A 19,644-nucleotide genomic window follows, 5' to 3' on the forward strand; every position below is an offset into this window, starting at 1 on the left:
TACATTGGTGGATAATAACTAAAATGTATCAACACATGTGTCATTATCTAAATCTATATTTATTGGTGGTTCCTTCTTTAACCTTTTTCTTATTTGATTATTTTTCAATGTCGCTCAATTTGGTGAACTCTTCGATTGTTTCCACAAAGTGATCTGACCAAGTTTCAGGATCTTTTGTTAAATGTCGTCCACTCCGACGATGTCTATGATATATGACATCCGAATTTCAAATAAACTTAAACAAAATATTGTATTTTTTAAAATCATTCGATACACATAATACATTCAAATGTATTTTGAGGTGGCCTACTCCCAAAATGGAAAAAAAATGAATGTTGCTTAAAAATCATTTCTTATTTCAAAAGTGTTAGTAACAATTTAAAAATTTCGTACAATTGAGTTTTAATAGATAAAATAGCAACTAAGATATGTATATTTCGAAAATAAAAATATCACATCAATTAAATATTTAAACGAAACATTATTCCATCCTTAAACTTTTTTCTTGAAATAGTTAAAGAACTAAAATTGATTTTTTTAGTTTAACTTGTAAGTTAAAAACAAGTTAAACTTATTTTTTCTACAAATCATCTAAAAGTTTTATACTGTGAAAAAAAAAGAGAGATCATTGAGAGAATATAATGAGTTTCTTCCTTTGAACCTAACCCTTATTTTTACACTTCCCGCTTAAGAGGTTCATTCATTATCTCTAACACAATAATTAATTAAAAATATAAATAAATATAAATAAATAAACAAACCAGTTCAAAATCACTCAAATAAATATTAAATAAACAAACACCAAAATCACGCAAGTACCAAAATCTTCGCAGCCGCGTTGCAGGTAAGTTCCATCATTTCCGAATTCATCACTTTCTGTACTTGTTCATTTCTCAGATCGAATTTTTAGGGTTCTTGATTGATCTTGTTTTCGTTTCAATTTTTATTGTGAAATCCACTGAAAATTAGGGTTTAGATTATGCTGTCATGTTTTGACCTAACTTTACGGTCATAATTTCAATTAATCATGTGGCAGTAGGTTTTTTTAATTTTTCTCGTTACTTCTTGAGCTGAAATGAAATCATCGACATTTTTAGGTTTCTTGTTAATTGCATGTTTAGATCTACTTTTGCAGCTTTGTGAAAAATTTGGATTTTAATTTGGAGTATGTGGAGAAAATGTTTTTTTTTTTTGGGTTTTGTTCTCTTTTCAATTTGTCTCATGTTTTTATTGCATTTTTGGTAAAGTTGTTGTCTTTCTTATAAGCACTTTAGACTAAGGTTCTGTTTGGTAAAACTTATGTAAATGATAAGCTAATTGATAGTTGAACAGTTGGTTGGTTGAAACTAATAGCATGTTTGGATTGACTTTTGGGAAACCCAAAATCAATTTTGGAGGTGTAGAAATGATTATGCGTGATTTTGAAGTGTTTGTTTCATCAAAAGTAGAATTGATTATGCTTTCATAATTGATTCTACTTGAAGCTAGAATTTGTAGCTTCTACCTTCAAAATTGATTCTGAGTGATTTTTACGCTGAAATTTATTGTTCAACTCACTTTTACATAAATGTATCCAAACATAAATCAATTCTACTAAACTCAATTCTCTTAAAATCAATTCTACTAAACTCAATTCTGCCAAAATCAATTCTGTTCACCGTCAATCTAAACACACCCTAAAAGTGATTGGTAACTTCAGTTGTTGAAATGGGTGATAAATATAAATGACATGAAAGTACAGGTTTTGTTAATTTTTACGTCTTTATAATTTTTTTTGTTCAATATTTTGTAAATTATATGAATTCGATTGAGAATTTTTTGTCTAACTAAACTTGTTTAAGTTCATTATTGTATATTTTTATTAAAATTAAATAGTCAATAGAAATCAAGACGCATCCATACAAAATTTCATTAATAATTGAAAGCAAATATGCATGCTCATACAATCGTAGAATAATGGGCAAGTGATAACACATGCAGTTGCTTTTTTCTAGAAACACGTGGGTGGTTAAGTATGCATGCTCATACAATCGGAGAATAATAGGCAAGTGAAAATGCATGCAGTTGCTTTTTTTTTCTAGAAACACGTAGGCAGTTAAATATGCATGCTCATACAATCGGAGAATAATCAGCAAGTGATAACGCATGCAGTTGCTTTTTTCTGTTATTTTATAATGAACAAGGTTAAAAATGAATTTTTTTTAGGCTTATAAGCTATATTCTCAAATGCTATTTGAAATTGCATCTCAAGAAAAGATATAAGCTAGTGAGATTAATCATTATTGATTTAATTTCATACTTATATTTGTTTAGATACCTTAGCAGGTTTATTTATTGATGATCATGGTTTTGTTAAATTGGTTTTAGTGAGTTTTGAATTGATGCAATTTATGTTTAGATACCTTTATTGATGATAAAAAAATTTAATTGAAAATTCAAGCTGTAAGCAAAAGTATGGGATAATCTGTGACTTCAATGGGATTCTACCACCAAACTTTATTTTAGAGAAAAACATGATTTTCACATAAAAGAACATCTGTTGGTATTTGAATGAGACTTTGGGTTGAAGCATGTGTCGATGCAAGCATGTAATAAGTCTTATTAGATACTTACTTTCGAAGCCTAAGTTTCAGCTAAAACTGATGTTGCCAGCACTCACTTTGTTTTGTTTTTGCAAGTAATTCACGACATTCTTGTTTAATGGTTCATTGATTTTTTTTTGGCTTTGTCAATCAGGTGGAAATGTTGCACTGTGTCTGAAAGGCAGAAGTTTCCCTGTCTGTGTGTTGTATGATTGAGGGAAACTACATTAATCGAGTTTTGCTTTCATCTTACACATGGAGTGCAACAAGGATGAGGCTCTGAGGGCAAAAGAAATTGCTGAGAATAGATTGCAGACTAGTGACTTTGCAGGGGCACTGAAGTTTGCTATGAAAGCTCGGCGACTGTTTCCTGATACCCAGAACATCACTCAGATCATTACTATTTGTGAGGTTCAATGTGCTGCACAGAACAAAATCTCTACGTCTGATATGGACTGGTATGGAATTCTTCTAACTGATAAATTTTCTGAAGAAGCAGCGATAAAGAAACAGTATAGAAAACTCGCACTGCAACTTCATCCTGATAAAAATAAATTCGCTGGGGCAGAGGCTGCTTTCAAGTTGATTGTGGAAGCTAACAGAGTATTGAGTGACCCAGCAAAGCGTTCTTTATATCACATGAAGATTAGCCGCCTTGCTGGAATTAAAGCACCTCAGGCTCCATCCCATCACCATAATAGTTTTCATGCACAGTTCCATTCTCAAAATTCAAATTCGAATAAGCAGGAGACATTTTGGACATCATGCCAACATTGTAATACTAAGTACGAGTACTACAAAAACATTATAAATGCTACCTTGCATTGTCGACAATGTCTTAAACTCTTCAAAGCTCGCGATATAGGGTCGCCGGTTGCACCGTCAGGACATACATCATCATTTTACAGAAATAAAGATATTCCAAACCACGTGCCACCAAAAGAAGCATCACAAAGTAATGGTGGAAAACCTTATGGTAAAGGACCGGAGGACATGTTTGTGCCCCTTCGTCCTGAATCTACGACAAAACATGGGGCTGGAGAAGGGGCCTCTTCTAAGGTTCGAAAGAGTAAAGATGGCCATGGTACTGCTGGTGTGACAAAGGCTGCTGCTGGAACTTCCAACCGTGCTACATCTAAGGCCAAGCCCCCACGGACCCAAACAAATGTTGGAAGTAAGAGAGCAAGGGAGTCAGCATCAGCAGATTCAGTTGATGGAAATGGCATGAAATATAGCAATGTTCAAGAAAATGGTGTTGATCCTTCTGGACTTGACACAGGAGTCCATTCTAAGAAATCTTCCAGGAAAAAGCAGCACGCTTCATACACAGAAACTGCTAGAGATGGTGAGTTTGAGAATGCTTCCAAAAGGCCACGACAAGATGAATCTTCTAAGACCACTAAAGTGGAGAGAAGAGATGGGCCTTCAAATGGTGGGTTGTTCAATAAGACAAGTTCAACTAGTTTCACTGCTGATGTGGCTGGTCAGAATGGAGAGACGAGAAACAAAACAAATGGCCAACCTGAAAAAACAGTTTTAAGGAATAAAATGAAAGTTGAGCAATCGAACTCGAAAAGAAAGGAGACATCCAATCCCGATATTATATTATGTCCTGATCCAGAATTCAGTGATTTTGATAAGGTTAGAGCAAAGGATTGTTTTGCTGCTGATCAATACTGGGCTATTTATGATGATACTGATTCTATGCCAAGATTCTATGCTCGCATCAAGAAGGTTCACTCCCCTTTCAAACTGGAATATACTTGGCTGGAACCAAATCCAGATCTCAAAGATGAGATTGAATGGCATGAAGCAGATTTGCCTATTGCGTGCGGTAAGTACAGACGTGGAAGTACTCAGACAACTGGAGATATTGATATATTCTCTCACATGGTGCATTGCATAAAAGGGAGGGCTAGAGGTTCTTATTTGGTATATCCCATGAAGGGAGAAACTTGGGCAATTTTCAGACATTGGGATATAGGATGGGGTTCTAAGCCTGAAAAGAATGCAGAATATCAATTTGAATTTGTGGAAGTCCTTGCTGATTTTGATGAGAAAGATGGTGTTAAAGTTACTTATCTGAGCAAAGTGAAAGGGTTTCTTTGTCTCTTTCAGCAAACTGTGCAGAATGGAGTTGGATTATTTTATGTTCCACCTAATGAGTTGTATAGGTTTTCACACCGAGTTCCTTCATTTATGATGTCTGGTGATGAAAGGAAAGATGTTCCAAAAGGATCATTTGAACTTGACCCTGCTGGCCTGCCTAAGAGTGTTTTTCAGGTTCAAGTTGGCGATCCGGGTGATGTGATGGAGGATGGAATGTTAAACAATGGAGTCAGTTCTTGCAAGGAATCCTCCAAGCGTAAAGTTGATCAGGCAAAGTGTAACGAGAGTATTCCCAAAGCAAAATTGCGAGAAAGTGGCGGTCTTGAAAGAGTTCCACCTATCAATAGAAAGTGGTGGTCAAACGCAGAAAATATGGGCAATGGTCATACAAGTACTAGTCAACATATGGTCAGAGAACACGATAAGAACACTAGTCACAGGGACTACAGTCAACCGGAGGGAAGTGAAGCTGCTGCAAGCCAGAAAAACAAGAATTTCAAGACACCACAGAAACCCAACAAGAGAAATTATCACACGGAGACATCGACAGTTCGAAGGTCACCTAGAGATTTAAGCAAGAAAAATGATGCAAGAGGCGCTGGTGAATGTGCCACTAGCAAGTTGGCTGATAATCATTCCAACACTAACAATAATATTAAGGAAACTGTGTTTTCTCAGTCGGTGGGAAGCGATCACGCGTGCTTGAATAAAGAATCCGGAGTTGTGGGAGCAAGTTATGACTTTAATAAGGAAAAATCTAGGGAGATGTTTCGGTTTGGTCAGATATGGGCAATATACGGTGATAGAGATAATATGCCTGTTGTTTATGTTCAAATCAAGAAGATTGAATCCACCTCTAATTTTAGGTTGCATGTATCCGAACTTGAACCCTGCTCGCCCCCAGAAGGTTTCCAGCGAGCAATATCCTGTGGTTCCTTCAAAATAAAAAAAACCAAACCCCAAATTCTCTCTCCCTCGGCATTCTCTCATCAACTAAAAGTTGAACCCTTGGAAAACAGTATATATGAAATTTACCCTAAAAAAGGTGAGATTTGGGCTCTATACAAGGACCATAACTATGAACTTACTTCTTCAGACCAGGACAGAGGCAGAAGTGAATTTCATATAGTAGAAGTATTAGCAGATAGTGACAAGAGTATAGAAGTTGTTATTCTGTTGCGTTTTAGCGGTTCTCAGCCAATTTTCAAGGCTCCCATTACGCGGCGATCTAAGACTGGTATAATTGAAATATTAAGAGAAGATGTTGGTAGATTTTCACATCAGGTTCCTGCTTTTCAGCATACTGGAGAAGACGATCTTCATCTCAGAGGGTGTTGGGTGGCCGATCCGTCTTCAATTCCTGGTTTTGCAGTATAGCCATTTTATTGCGTCTCTCATTTTGTTTGTTGTTAACATGTGTTTTACTATACAATTAGACCCAGCTGTTGTATGAAGTATAAGGAATGTATGGAAATGGCAGAAAAGATTTCATCATTCCATATTTTGATCTGTTGTTTTGGTTACAGCTGCTGTTTTTGTCTTCTAGATTCTGTTTAATATCAGTGGATGCTTGATTTGGCACCACCAAAGACTTGTGTTGGCATATGAATGTATCCTTCACTCTCAAGAGAGAAAAAAGTAGAGGACATGATGACACAGAAAGGGGGTCTTTCATGGGAATTCGTTTCCATCCTTACATGAATAGGCTACACTGTCTATTATCTAGGGGAGAAACTATTTTCACCCTTGTACCATTTTTTGAAAGGTTTTTTTCCTCTTGATCTTGTATTACTATTTCCCATTTTGTATTTGTTACATTTTCAAAGCCTATACATTTACAGCTAAATCTGAAATACTTATCCAATTCGACTTGATTTTAATGATAAAAATGGTTTGGCTGTTATCAAATTTGCTTTAACTCTAATGGATTCTGCTCCTATAACAACTCACTTTGGATTATAAATAATTGATTATTATGTAAGAGATTAGAAGGTAATGTATCGGTGGTGTAAGACTTTTTTACAAATGTTTTCATATTTTTATATTGATTTTTAAAATATCTAAGCAACGTTACACTATTAGCGTATAACTAATAAGTATTTAAGTTTATAGTTTAAAGTTAGGACCAAAACCAAACTTAAGCTGTCAAAAAAAAAAGAAGAAGTTTATAGTTAGTTTATTGAAATGACAATTGCTTCTTTTTACATTTTTATTCATTATACTGTAAGATCCCTTCTAACCACACATAGGGTTGTTCATGGTTGACCCATGAATCCGATAACCTAATTCGAGTCAATCTATAAATTATTTGAACCCGTTAATTTACGGATATATCCAACTCAATTTACAATAATTCATATAGTTTTGGTTCGGATATCGGGTTTGAATTTTGCAACTCACGGTCCCGTTGATCCAATCCATTGATGTTACATTAGTAATTTTTTATTTTTTATTATTATTTTAAATAAAAATATAAAATTATTATTTCAGTAATAACGATCATTTTTCTAAAAAAAACTTTATTCTCCACCAATAATAATACTAAATCAATGAATTTATGTAATTGTAATAAATGGTGTTTCTTATTTTTTTTTATCATTTCCAACTTACTTATTTTATAAAAGTAACGTGTCTTGAGAAATTTTATACTATTATCTAGTGTTATGTCAGGTTGATGAATATTATTATATATTATATGACGCGCTTCATCCATTTTGCATTTTGTATGTTAAAAATGAGTATAAATGTATTGAATTGTGTTATCATATTTTTAATTTTTTTTTAAAATTTGAAACACAATCCACGAACCCAATCCAACTCATAAATAAATAGGTCGGTTCAGGTTGGTTTTGATAATGAAATTGCGGGTTGGACTGCAAACGCAACCCGTTGAAGTTTGAACGAGTTGGATAACAGGTTAGGCCAAACCCGGTCCAACCAACCCATATACACCCCTAACCACAGTACGACACAGCTATGCATAATTGTTTTTCATAAAATATTGGGAATTTTTTAGTCCACCCTATGAGGTGGAAAAGAACTTTATGGAAAATAAAAAATGCCTATAAGTTTTTGGAAATATATTTTAGAATGCACCGTTTGTATTATCTAGCATGCACAAAGATACCATCACCCTATAGTCAAAGAAAATTTATTTTGAAGCTAAATCTCTGTTCAATAGTTTGCAATGAATTTTTTGATGTGCTTCAGTGAGTTATTCAGAGATGTATTTTCGAATATTTGATGTGAGAATTTTATAATCTGTCATCTCTGCATGCAAGATTATTCTAGAGATAAATCTTCAGAAAAATCGAATGTGCAATTGTTAAAAACAACCACCTACATGATCAGACCTCATATCTATTTTTTCCATAAATCCGCCTTCAAAAATCTTTCGATTCTCAATCTAGATTTTTACTCCAAAACTTCATTATTATGTTTAATCAAATCAAAAGGTGCAAAAGAAATTGGAATTCAAGGTATAGTTTATTTAATTCAAGGTAAAGTTCAATGTAGAAGCTCTTACCATACGACGACAATAACAAAAATGTGAAGATCGAATACCACTTGCCTTTCGTTGACAAAGAATGAAAGATTGAGTTCAGCAACGATAAGTTAAAGATGGTCGCTGATTTAGGGCTATGAGGGATACTTTTTTCCGTTTAAAATCAAAAGTTCTGATCGAGTTGTATGCAAATGTTTCGAGATCGGTCGATGATATTATCAAGATGTTGTAACGTTCGCCTGGATATTGAAATACAGTGTTTGATTTATATTAAAATCTCTTATGTATTGTTAATTTTATGATATTGTTAATTTTATTTTGTCAATAGACTGCTTTTTGCTTCTGTTTTTCTGCTTATGCTTCAGGACACTCCAGAAATACATCTTCGTAAATTTTACAAAGATACATCTTTGGGATAAAAGTTGGCACAAATTTAGGACCTTGTTCGAAAACAAACTAAGTAGTACGCATTTAGTGTGTTCAAAGATGTATCTCTGAAATACGGAGGCATAATCGTATTTTCATGCGGCGTGCTAAAGATGTCTAGGGTGTATTAAGAAATCTCCAGAATATTTACACTTATTTGTTTCCTCTAATTTTCACCATTATAAATCTCAATGCGATTTTTTTGTGAATATAATTTTTATAATATTATATATTTTGATCAACAAAAAATTTAAAAAGATCTTTTTTAAAAATATTTTGAATGAAAATTTAATTTAAATAATTTTAATATTTTATCTTTTTTATATATTAAAATTTTAAATAATTACTTACATCTAAATTAAAAAATATATTTTAAAACAAAACTAGGTAAAAGGAGATGGTGTGACATCGTGATACAGACATATTGACATTTAAAGTAGGGATGACAACAAGTAGGATAGGATCAGATGTGGATTTCACACTACCCAAACTCGCACCCAAACCCGAACTCAAACTCAAAGGCTATTCAGGTGACAAAATATCATCCATGTCAATACCCGTTGAGTTCGGGTTTTTTCAATCGAACCCGAAATAAAACTCATAAAATACAACAACAATATTGAAATTTTTCATTAATTTTTCTACAACTTTCCAACAACAACATTACAATTTTTTCATCAATTTTACTACAACTTTCCAACATCAACATTACAATTTTCCATCAACATTGAAATTTAAATTAAAGTCTAAAACTTTTCATCAAGCTTGTTACACTTATATATATTTAGGGACACTTATGTAAATTCAGGTCTAAGCGGGTGTGGTTTCATGTGCGAGTTTTACACTACCCAAATTTGCACCCTAAATATTGGGTGGCACCCTGTTGAAGCTGTATAGCGGCAAACAACAAAATTTTTGGAAATATTTATCCGAGAATTATCGTGTCCACATAGAATGATATAGAATGTCATTCAACAGTTTCTATGGTTTTCAACTCGGGTTGAATGGATAAAAAGGATAAAAACAGAAAAGTAAATATCAACACAAAAGAATTCATTCTTCAAAAAGATAAGATTTATCAAGCATTGCATATAATCTACTTCTCACAAACTTAAACTTATCGACTAGTTATACTCAACCTATGATACTCGTCTATGTCATCAGGAGGGTCCATCTCTGGAGCACCTACGAGATCAACTCACAACCAAGGTTACCTCTAACGCAAAGTTGCGAGAACATCCGTATTCTTGCATCTAGGATCTCTCGCGCGCCGCTCAAACACGAAAGCATTAAGTACATATACCCATAATGAATTTTAGCTCTAAATATATCTCTAGAGTTCAGAAACTATCAGATAATCATCATATACAAGGATTCAAGAAGTTTATCTCTAAAGCAACCCAAATCCCGAGCACAGAGCAAAAATCTAAGACAATAATCAACACAAATTTATAAAGCAAATTTTATATAACGCCATGGGCGACAAATATACATGAGTTCAAAGTAAATACATACACAAAATCCAACTATAAGAGAAAACACAAAGAGGAAGAGAAATGAACCGAAGATCTCCCGGGTTGTCAGCTCCGTTCGATGATCACTCCACCTCCAATCATCCAAATGCAAGCTCCATAGTTGTTTTCTAACCTAATATAACCTAAGAATGATAGTTTGATGAGTTGGGAACAAATACCCCAAAACATAACCTAAAATGTGATTTTTGCCCCTTTTAAGGAGCTGTTGTCTCAGACAATCTCGTTAAGCGAGCTTAGCTCGTAAGTGGTAGCAGATAAAACCAAATTTTGTTTTCACCATAACTTGAGAACCGTAACTCCGAATTGCACCCGGTTCGAAGCGTTGGAAAGTTTATTCAATGTTCTATCTAACAATGACTAAATGGCAACCAAATCGATGATTTTTATCATCCTTATTTTGAGCCTTATTCTTTAATGAATTGGTAAATTTTGCATTCTTGAAGCTTAGCCTATGGCCTTTATTACTCAATGCTCCAAATATGCATGAATACCTACAAAATGAATGAAAAACTATTAATCGGTATACAAATGAATCAAAAACACAAGTATGCACATGTTTACACAAAAATTGGGATATTATTATAAAAACAGAATGAATAGAATCGATAAGTGCCACGATAATATACTAAAAATATTGACATTTTGACACTTATCACACCCGAACCCGAACCCAGTCAACTCGGGTTTTCACCCGTTGACTCGAGTTCGAGTACGGGTGGGCCCCGTGGATTTTGATCTGCCAGCCATCCCTAATTTAAAGTGCTTGCGGTACACAAATCTCTTCAATTTTCATTTGGGAATTCCTAATTCAATCTACAGTGGTGGAAAAATATCTCACGAAAATTTAAGAATGTTCTTTTAATTTTAGAATTGCATCTTTGAACACATTTCGAACTTTACTAAAACATGCCCCAACTGAGCCTAACCCCATATTTTTTAAAATTTATTTCGGTAATGCATCTTCGGACGCACATATCAAAATTTTCCTAATTTAATAATTTAGTGACCTTTTTGGAAGTGCATTTTCGAATTTGTAAAGCGGAAATTTGAAAACATGCCACATTTGCATATTAGTCAAATCTGAAGATGCTTTTTGGAACTATCAATCATGATTTTGATTAAAAAAGAATACTGAATGATCAAACACCATTATCATTTTTTCTCAAAACCCTTACAAAAAATCATTCCATTCTCAATCAAGATTTCCACTCCAAAACTTCACTCTTGTGTTTCATCACATCAAAAGGAGTTGAAATTCAAGGTAAAGATAATTTATTTCATCCCCCATTGCTTACATTAATCTTGTTTTTTAGGTGTAAAAGTTACGTTACGTCCGGAAATGCATTTCTGGATTCTGTATGAATTCCTACTAAAGTGCATTTTTAGAATAGTTGTGTTCATTTCATTCTGTTTTTGAATATTTTCTATTATTATTTGCATTTGATATGGTGCGCCTCAATGTTTTCTTCAAACCTATTGTGTCTACGGATGCTAAACATGTTGATTTAAAAGAGGTAGATGTGAAGGTGTGAAAAATACTAGAAGGGGGGGTTTGAATAGGGTTTTTAAAACACAAAGCTTTTTATAAAAACATTTTCCCTTTCGTTGATACAACAAGTTCCTTACTATTGATAATAAATAAAAGATGTAGAAAGGAAAGAATAAGTTATTTTTATACTGGTTCACTTGAGAAACCCTCAAGCTAGTCTAGTCCACCCTTCTGAGGTGATTTTTCCTATCTCAATCGAGGACTTAATCCACTATAACTGAACCAATTACAATTTCACAGGCAACAACTGGTGACTAACGTTTGCACAGACAACCCTTTTGACTAACAATATGCACATGCAACCCCTGTGACTAACAACCTGCACAGGAAACCGTTTGTGGCTAACAACCTCTAAGACTCTCTAGTCCTATACTTCTTGAGACAGTTGACTTTCAATCGGTATCTCAAGAAATGATCATCAACCTTTGATCACAGTTTGTTTACAATATAAATGATTTTACACAAGCAGGATGTAAACTTTCTTTTTCAAATCTAAGACTAAAAGAAAAATGAAGATATTAACAATCTATACAGAGTGAGTGTGTGCGTTGAGGTTCAACTTCTTCTTTGATTCTTCATGCCCTTTTATAGCCAATAAAATGATATAAGCGTTGGAGGGCAAATTATGAGTCTTGCAGAATGTTGGCGGCTTGTTTGTAGTGGGAGATAAGATAGTATGCAACGTCCGTCCTTTTCTAGGAGTGGAGCGAAACATTCGCCTGTACCTTGTACTTCTGTACTACAGTATCAACTTTTTCTTCTTGAACTTTAGATACTTACATAATGAGTTGGAAGAAAAAGAATGAACTTTGAATTCTTCAGAACTTCAAGTCTTCAAAGTCTTCAGAACTGCATCTTTAGAGTGTTCAGAACCGCGTCTTCAGAGTCTTCAACACTTGCTCTTCATAATCCTTTTGTATTTAGAAACTTGAGACTTCAGAACTTCAAGTCTTCAGAGTCTTCAGAACCACGTCTTTAGAGTCTTTCAACACATGGTTTTCAGAACTGGTTTCTTCAAAACTTCTATCAGAGGGATTACTTCAAATGCTTCTGCTTATGAAGTTGTTGTTACTGTTCAGCAGAACCTTGTAACGCGGAAATATAACCTGATGGCTTCTGATGTTTTGGCCACACCTTCTCGTCAGGTTCAAACCTGTTTGTTAAGTACTCAACAATAACAAATATTAGTATAACAAAATTGTTCATACACATTGTTATCATAAAAATTCAGAGACGTATTGCATAACCAAATATTGTTCTAACAAGATGTTGGCAACCAATTTACATATGCTTCAATAGATTCGCACGGAAGGTTCGCTGTTGTAACCGGAAGGTTCGATAATGGTTCAGATAAAAGAGTTGCATTTTTCATAATGAAATGTGAAATAAGTGGGAGGTATAAAACTCCTCTTCGGAAATTTAAATGATATGACATCGCTTCGAGAAAATGTGTCCTATTAACTTGAGTGGTTATCTTTTGTCAAATAACAAATGGAGATTTAATGTGATTTGTGATTTACATAACCATGACATGTGTGATAAGTTATCTGGTTATCTAATTGAATGTCGCCTTATGTTGAAAGATAAGGAAATTTTTTTAGACATGACATTGATTATGGTGCAGCCCAAAATCATATTTGCAACTTTGAAACATAAAAGATCCGAAAATATCTCAAATATCAAGCAAGTGTACAATATTTCTGTCCTTAACGGCAAAGCGTTAAGGGGGGATGAAATTGAAGTGCAACAACCGTTGAAACTTCTAGATGATAACAATTATGTATCTATGTAGCGAGCGTGCGAGGATGAAGGTCCCGTTTGAGATATATTTTGGGCTCATCATGATTCCATGATGCTGTTCAACACATTTCTTGTAACACCCGAGGTTGAAGAGGGCGAGAAGTGGTCGTCGAATTCACATTTGAATTAGAGGAATCCTGAGGCTGTGCATGGATGAGAGTGCATGGATGAAGGAATACTTACAGATTAATTGGTATTACCTATATCAAAAAGATGCATATTCTTTTCGGTAGCCTAACAAATAAGAACTATATATTCAAGGAGGATTGATTTTGAGTAATACTTGGATAGGTGACCTTCTAAAAAGATTCTTGTAAAATGTGTGAGTGAGGACAAAATACATTGAAAAGACTCGTGTTGGTTTGTGGGGTTAGTCGATAATCTTGAAAGTAGTATGTGTTGAACTTGAGACTTCACACATAAGAGGGGGGGTGTGTGAATTGTGTGGTTTAAAAAAACATGGTTTTGAAAATTTTTTGGGATTAACATTAGAGTTTAAAAGCATTTTTCTATTTCTAAGTAGCGAAATATAAAAATAAAGTGCAGAAAGTAAAAGAGTTAAGGGAAGAAGAAAAACACCAAGAATTATAGAGTTTCAATCAAATCAAAAGGACCTACTCATCTCCTCAATAATCGATCTTGAGAGTTTTCATTAAATATTTGAGAGCTTTTAGTAGGTGAAGCTCACAAACCCCCTTATACAAGAAAATGGTGGTTTTCCTACAACCATGATAATACAAGACGAAATATATGATCGTTTGCGTCTTCTCCATTAAAATGCTGAGACTCAAGTGGCCAAGCTTCCTTCCGAAATGTAGATTGAAGTGATTAATTTTTCTCGATGAAATATCTGAGCTCAATTCAGTTTAACAGGATAACCAATAACCTCTTAAGATTTTAACAGGATGATCTTCTAACCTATCGTTTTAAACGAACTAACCATAAATCTAATGGTAAGTTCATCAATATTGAGAAACTTCATCCTTCAAATAAACAAGGCTTTCTAAGAGCCTTAAGGGAAGTTCATCAATATTAACGATCTTCAACCTAAATAAATATCAAGAATTGGTCACACAATCCCCAACCAAAGCTTTTAACGAGTTTAGCTTCCAACCACATATTTTTATCCCTAAATGATTTATGCTAATCCAAGATGCATAAACAAAATTCTTGGAGAACCTATACAATGCTACCCATCCAGAATTACAAAGACATCTCATTCACAAAAGATCTTTCTTCACAAAAGCATTTACCTATGAGAACTAGTGAGAGAAAGTGAAAAATAAAAACTTAGAGAGAGAGAGAGGGATAATGTGTCAATACACAAATCAAGTTCTGGATGAAATGAAACGATGAATGAGACCTCTATTTATAGGCTTGAAATCCTCAAAAATAAAAAACAACATTAATAAAAAATGGCCGTTACTAATTGATTAAGCCAATTGATTAGATCATTTAAATATAATGGTTATGAGTTCTAAAATAGGTAAGTAGTGATATATAGTCGTTGTTAATCGATTAAGTGCATTCCAATTGCCTTGTTCCTCAAAAGTGCGTCAATCTAATTGATTGACATAATCAATTAGATTCAGTTAAAAAATATTTTCTGGCTTTTTGAATGCTCCCATCATTTTCTATGCAACTTCTATATATACTTCTCAAGGATTATTCTTTTCAAAATATTTTAAAAAGGTTTTAAGTGTGTGTGTGTTTATAGTCATCTACTTCTACAGAGAAAGACTTTTGCGTTCACAAAAGTTTCACTCACTTACTAAATTAGGAGATTAGCTCCTCTAAGCCATATCTAATAGATTCTTTTGTGTTGACACTTGCTTTGAGATTTCTTTTGAGACTTTAGATGTAATTTATTTGTTTGCATTTGTCTGAAACTTTGTTGATGTCTGAAAGCTTTATCTGAAACTTTGTCAATCCTTTATCAAACCCATGACTTGCATCTTTAACCACTTAAGTGCATTGGTTGACTTTCTTGGTTGTTGCATATTTTCTATGCTAAATGTTATCTGTTATGATCTTTATCATGTTGCATCTTTATTATGTTGAATATCTGTTTTGTTCTTCACAGTAGCTATCATGTTGATGTTATTTTTCTTTTTTGATCTTTTACAGTTCTTCACAGTTGTCATCATCAAAACAAAAATCTATTACCTACAATTACAAAAGACGGTTCCACACTTTCTTTTTTTTTGATGATGACAACACATCTCTCAAGGGAGGTGGTAAAAAAACAAAACAATATATATTTTTAGAATGATAATCCTCCCCGTGACTTAGATAGAGTGCATATCCACGAAGGATAGACTTTGCCGGTTTGAAGTTTCTATTAAAAAAACTAGTAAACTACCCGTGCTGCCGCACAGGTACATTTATTTGATATTATATATATATATAGTTTGTTTAGATATTTAGAATATTGACATTTGAAAACTACCCGTGAGAAAAATAGAAAATTTTGACATTTGAAAATAAGAATTTTGTGTCTCAAATAAGTATAATGTCAACTAAAATAAAATATGTATTTTGTTCATAGTGATCCGTGAGAAAAGTAGAAATTTTGACATGTGAAAATAATTTTTTTAATAATTATGAATAATTTTGACATTTGAAAATAATTTTTTTAATAATTATGTTAATTCAATTTATTAAAATTGTGAGCGAAAAAATAATTTGTATAAAAAATTAATGATATTCATGAGTTTGTATAGGTTAAAATAATTTTGTATAGTAAATTTGTATTCAAATGCATATTGAAAGCAATATTTATCAAAAAAAAATTTGTGTAAATTTAACTGATCGTTGTTATCTGTTCTGATCTTTATCATGTTGCATCTTTATTATGTTGAATATCTGTTTTGTTCTTCACAGTAGCTATCATGTTGATGTTATTTTTCTTTTTTGATCTTTTACAGTTCTTCACAGTTGTCATCATCAAAACAAAAATCTATTACCTACAATTACAAAAGACGGTTCCACACTTTCTTTTTTTATGATGATGACAACACATCTCTCAAGGGAGGTGGTAAAAAAACAAAACAATATATATTTTTAGAATGATAATCTTCCCCGTGACTTAGATAGAGTGCATATCCACGAAGGATAGACTTTGCCGGTTTGAAGTTTCTATTAAAAAAATTACAACTTTTGTGAAAGAGAGGAAAGCATGGGACATTTATTCTTTGAGTGTAACACAAATGTATTTGAAACGAAATTCGGAACTGGATGAGCATTCATAACAACCCTCTAAAGTGGAGCATGGAGAAAGAATGGTTGATAAATGAGACTAAGAGAAAAGGTTGAGGTTGGAGAATGAATATTCTAAATATTGCTGTTGCAAAAACCATGTACTATGAATTATGGAGAGGTAGAAACGATAAGGTATTCTCATAAAAGAGCTTAGACCCTATGGTAAAAGATAGAATTATTCATAGTATTGTTACCGTGAGCACTTTATGCACATAATAGTTGTGTTTGTTTGATTTTGACCTGTGTACCTATTGTTTTTGGTAAATAAGTTATGCTATTTCTTAAAAAAAAGACCACAGAATAAGAACTAATTTTTTTAGAATTTTTCTTTACCCACTTCTCTATGAGGGTCACCTCCAGCGAAATCTCCCAATTACCCCTGCTTCAGAGATGCATCTCCGAAGTTAATTTTTTTTTGAATTTTCATACTTTTCAGAAATGAATCTCCGAAAACACCAAAAAAGTGGTGTTTTCGGAGATGCATTTCCGAAGTCAAAAAAAATTCAAAACCGTGAATATTTCGGAAGTTCATTTCCGAAAATATTCCTGCATATACAATTTCCCCTCCTTCACTATTTCATCATTTTTTCTCCAAAACTTCTCCAAACCCTCTCCAAAACTCAATCAATCTCCATCCATTTTTCGTCTCAAAATCAAGTTTCAAACCGTTGATCATGTTAAAGGGAGCATAGAAAGCTACAATTTGAGGTAAACATCTCCCATTTCATCCCCTATTTCACTACATTGATTGATGAATTTTCTGCTGAAACCTGCGATGGTTCAGAAGTTCATATCCGAAATATATTACCTAACAAATTTCGGAAATGAACTTCCGAAATATGCCCTGGCAGTTAAAAAAAACAGTTTTGGCCAATTTTGCTCATTTTTGCATATGTTAGGTATGGTGCATCCGGACAACATTGTGCAAGACGATGACACAGTAGTTCTGGAAGTTGTCAACGTTAAAAACGATTCGGTTATCGACGATCGAGCTATGATCAATGCGGTTAATGTTCGGCAACAATTTACCAATGATCGGAGCTTCGGTAGTCGCGAGCATTTGATTGATTGCGTTCGGAACGAAGCTAGTAAAGTTGGATTTGGAATTGTAATTTTAAGGTCCGACAATGGAAATAGTAGGCGGAAAGCTTTCGTTGTTTTGAATTGCGAACGGGGTGGGAGTTATGCACAATCAAAACGGGTGCTAAAACACGAAGACACGGGATCGAGAAAGTGCGGGTGTCCGTTTAAGTTGCGGGCGACTCGGAGGGTTGATGATTTGTGGCGTCTAACCGTGATTTGTGGAATTCATAATCATGCCTTGGATTCCAAGTTACATGGATTCGACGTACAAGACAAACAAGTATAGGCTTCCTCTTCTAGAGATCGTCAGTGTCACCTCGACGGACAAGACTTATTCGGTCGGGTTTGCTTTTTTGGAGTGTGAAAAAGAAGAAAACTTTACATGGGCTTTGGGAATATGCAAGTCTTTGTTGGTTGATCAAAATGTTATGCCTAAAGTCATTGTGACCAACCGGGACAATGCTTTGATGAATGCGGTTGATACTGTCTTCCCGACATCGACCGCGTTACTTTGTCGGTATCACATAACTTGCAACGTGAGAAGTAAGTTGAAACCCGCGGTTGGGACAAAAGATAGGCCGGATGAAAACGGTAAAGTTATCAAAGCCGGTGTTGTGGTTGAGAGGATAATGGCGGCATGGAGGGAAAGGTTGTCAAGCTCGAGTACCGCTCGCCATCGCTTAACGACGAGGGAGGCATTGAATTCACACCTTTTGAGATCAAGAACGATGAAGATTTAGCGGTTTTGTGGACAACGTTCGACCGATTTTCTTCGAAGGGTCCGATCGAGTTGGACGCGAAACTTCAAAGATCGGGGGCCGACGTTATCAAAATGTTGACTCATCCTCACCTACCCGTGTTTAACAATATGTAACTTTCATCTTATGTAATGTGATCGATGTAATCTTCATCCGATTAAATAAAGCGAATTGTTCTTGTTTGTTATTTTTCTTCTGTCCATACCTTATTTCAGAAGTTCATTTCCGAATTCCTCCAAGGGGGGTGAATTCGGAGATGAACTTCCGAATTCACCAATTTTCTGAAAATTAACCTTATTTTGGAGATGCATCTCCGAAGTCAATATTTTTCATTAAAATATTCAACTTTTCGGAGATTCATTTCCGAAAACACCTTTTTTCCAATAAAAGTACGTTTTCGGAAATTAACTTCCGAAACAAGGAGTATTTTCGTAAATTCGCCTGAGGTGACCAAGAAAGATAGGAGGTGGCTAAAGAAATTTTCTTTTTTTATTATAAACTATACTTTTTATATTATTATTATTTTACCTGAAGCATATATTTTTAATATTTGCACAAAGAAATGAATCACTAGTACACAATATTTATTTTGTTTACTGTTTCTCTTTATTTATTTAGTACTAACGTAACGGACACTTATTTCCAAATTTATACCTAGAGGTTTCTTCTCTGAAAAGTTTTGCAGTCTTACACCTAGTCAATACAGACTTGTTCATCATGTCAGAATAATCAATTAATAAAAATTAATTTTCAACTCACGAAACTGGTCCTGCATTTTTAAAACAGAACAAAGTCGTCCCTATACTTGCTTAAAGTATGTAAAATTGATCCTAACCCCCAATTCCTCTCCAAAAAAGCTGATGTGGCCAGATGTTTAATGAAGTGGCACTGCATATGTGGAAATTTAAATTGTTACAACATTAAAATAATTAACTGTAATTAATTTATTAATTCACTAAATATCAACCATAAACTCCTCAAATAGAAATCAGTGACTCATTGTGTTCCTCGTCTGACTCTTCTTGTACCCAGTCTC

The 19,644-nt window shown here is 33.9% G+C and overlaps 1 protein-coding gene across 1 annotated transcript; it reads left to right on the forward strand.

Annotated features, from left to right (window-relative positions):
* Positions 1–698: 698 nt before the first annotated feature.
* Positions 699–6,479, forward strand: LOC131626127 (uncharacterized). Its single transcript, XM_058896949.1, has 2 exons — positions 699–844; positions 2,737–6,479. Exon 2 carries the CDS (start codon positions 2,838–2,840, stop codon positions 6,066–6,068), a length of 3,231 nt encoding a protein of 1,076 aa, XP_058752932.1. The 5' UTR covers positions 699–844; positions 2,737–2,837; the 3' UTR covers positions 6,069–6,479.
* The last annotated feature ends 13,165 nt before the right edge of the window (positions 6,480–19,644 follow it).

This window comes from Vicia villosa, unplaced genomic scaffold (genome assembly GCF_029867415.1).
Source record: "Vicia villosa cultivar HV-30 ecotype Madison, WI unplaced genomic scaffold, Vvil1.0 ctg.000262F_1_1_1, whole genome shotgun sequence".
In the NCBI taxonomy this organism is placed as follows: Eukaryota; Viridiplantae; Streptophyta; class Magnoliopsida; order Fabales; family Fabaceae; genus Vicia; species Vicia villosa.

Excerpts from the sequence above, each read along its gene's own strand:
- LOC131626127 (XM_058896949.1), top strand. The coding sequence starts at position 2,838 with ATGGAGTGCAACAAGGATGAGGCTCTGAGGGCAAAAGAAATTGCTGAG.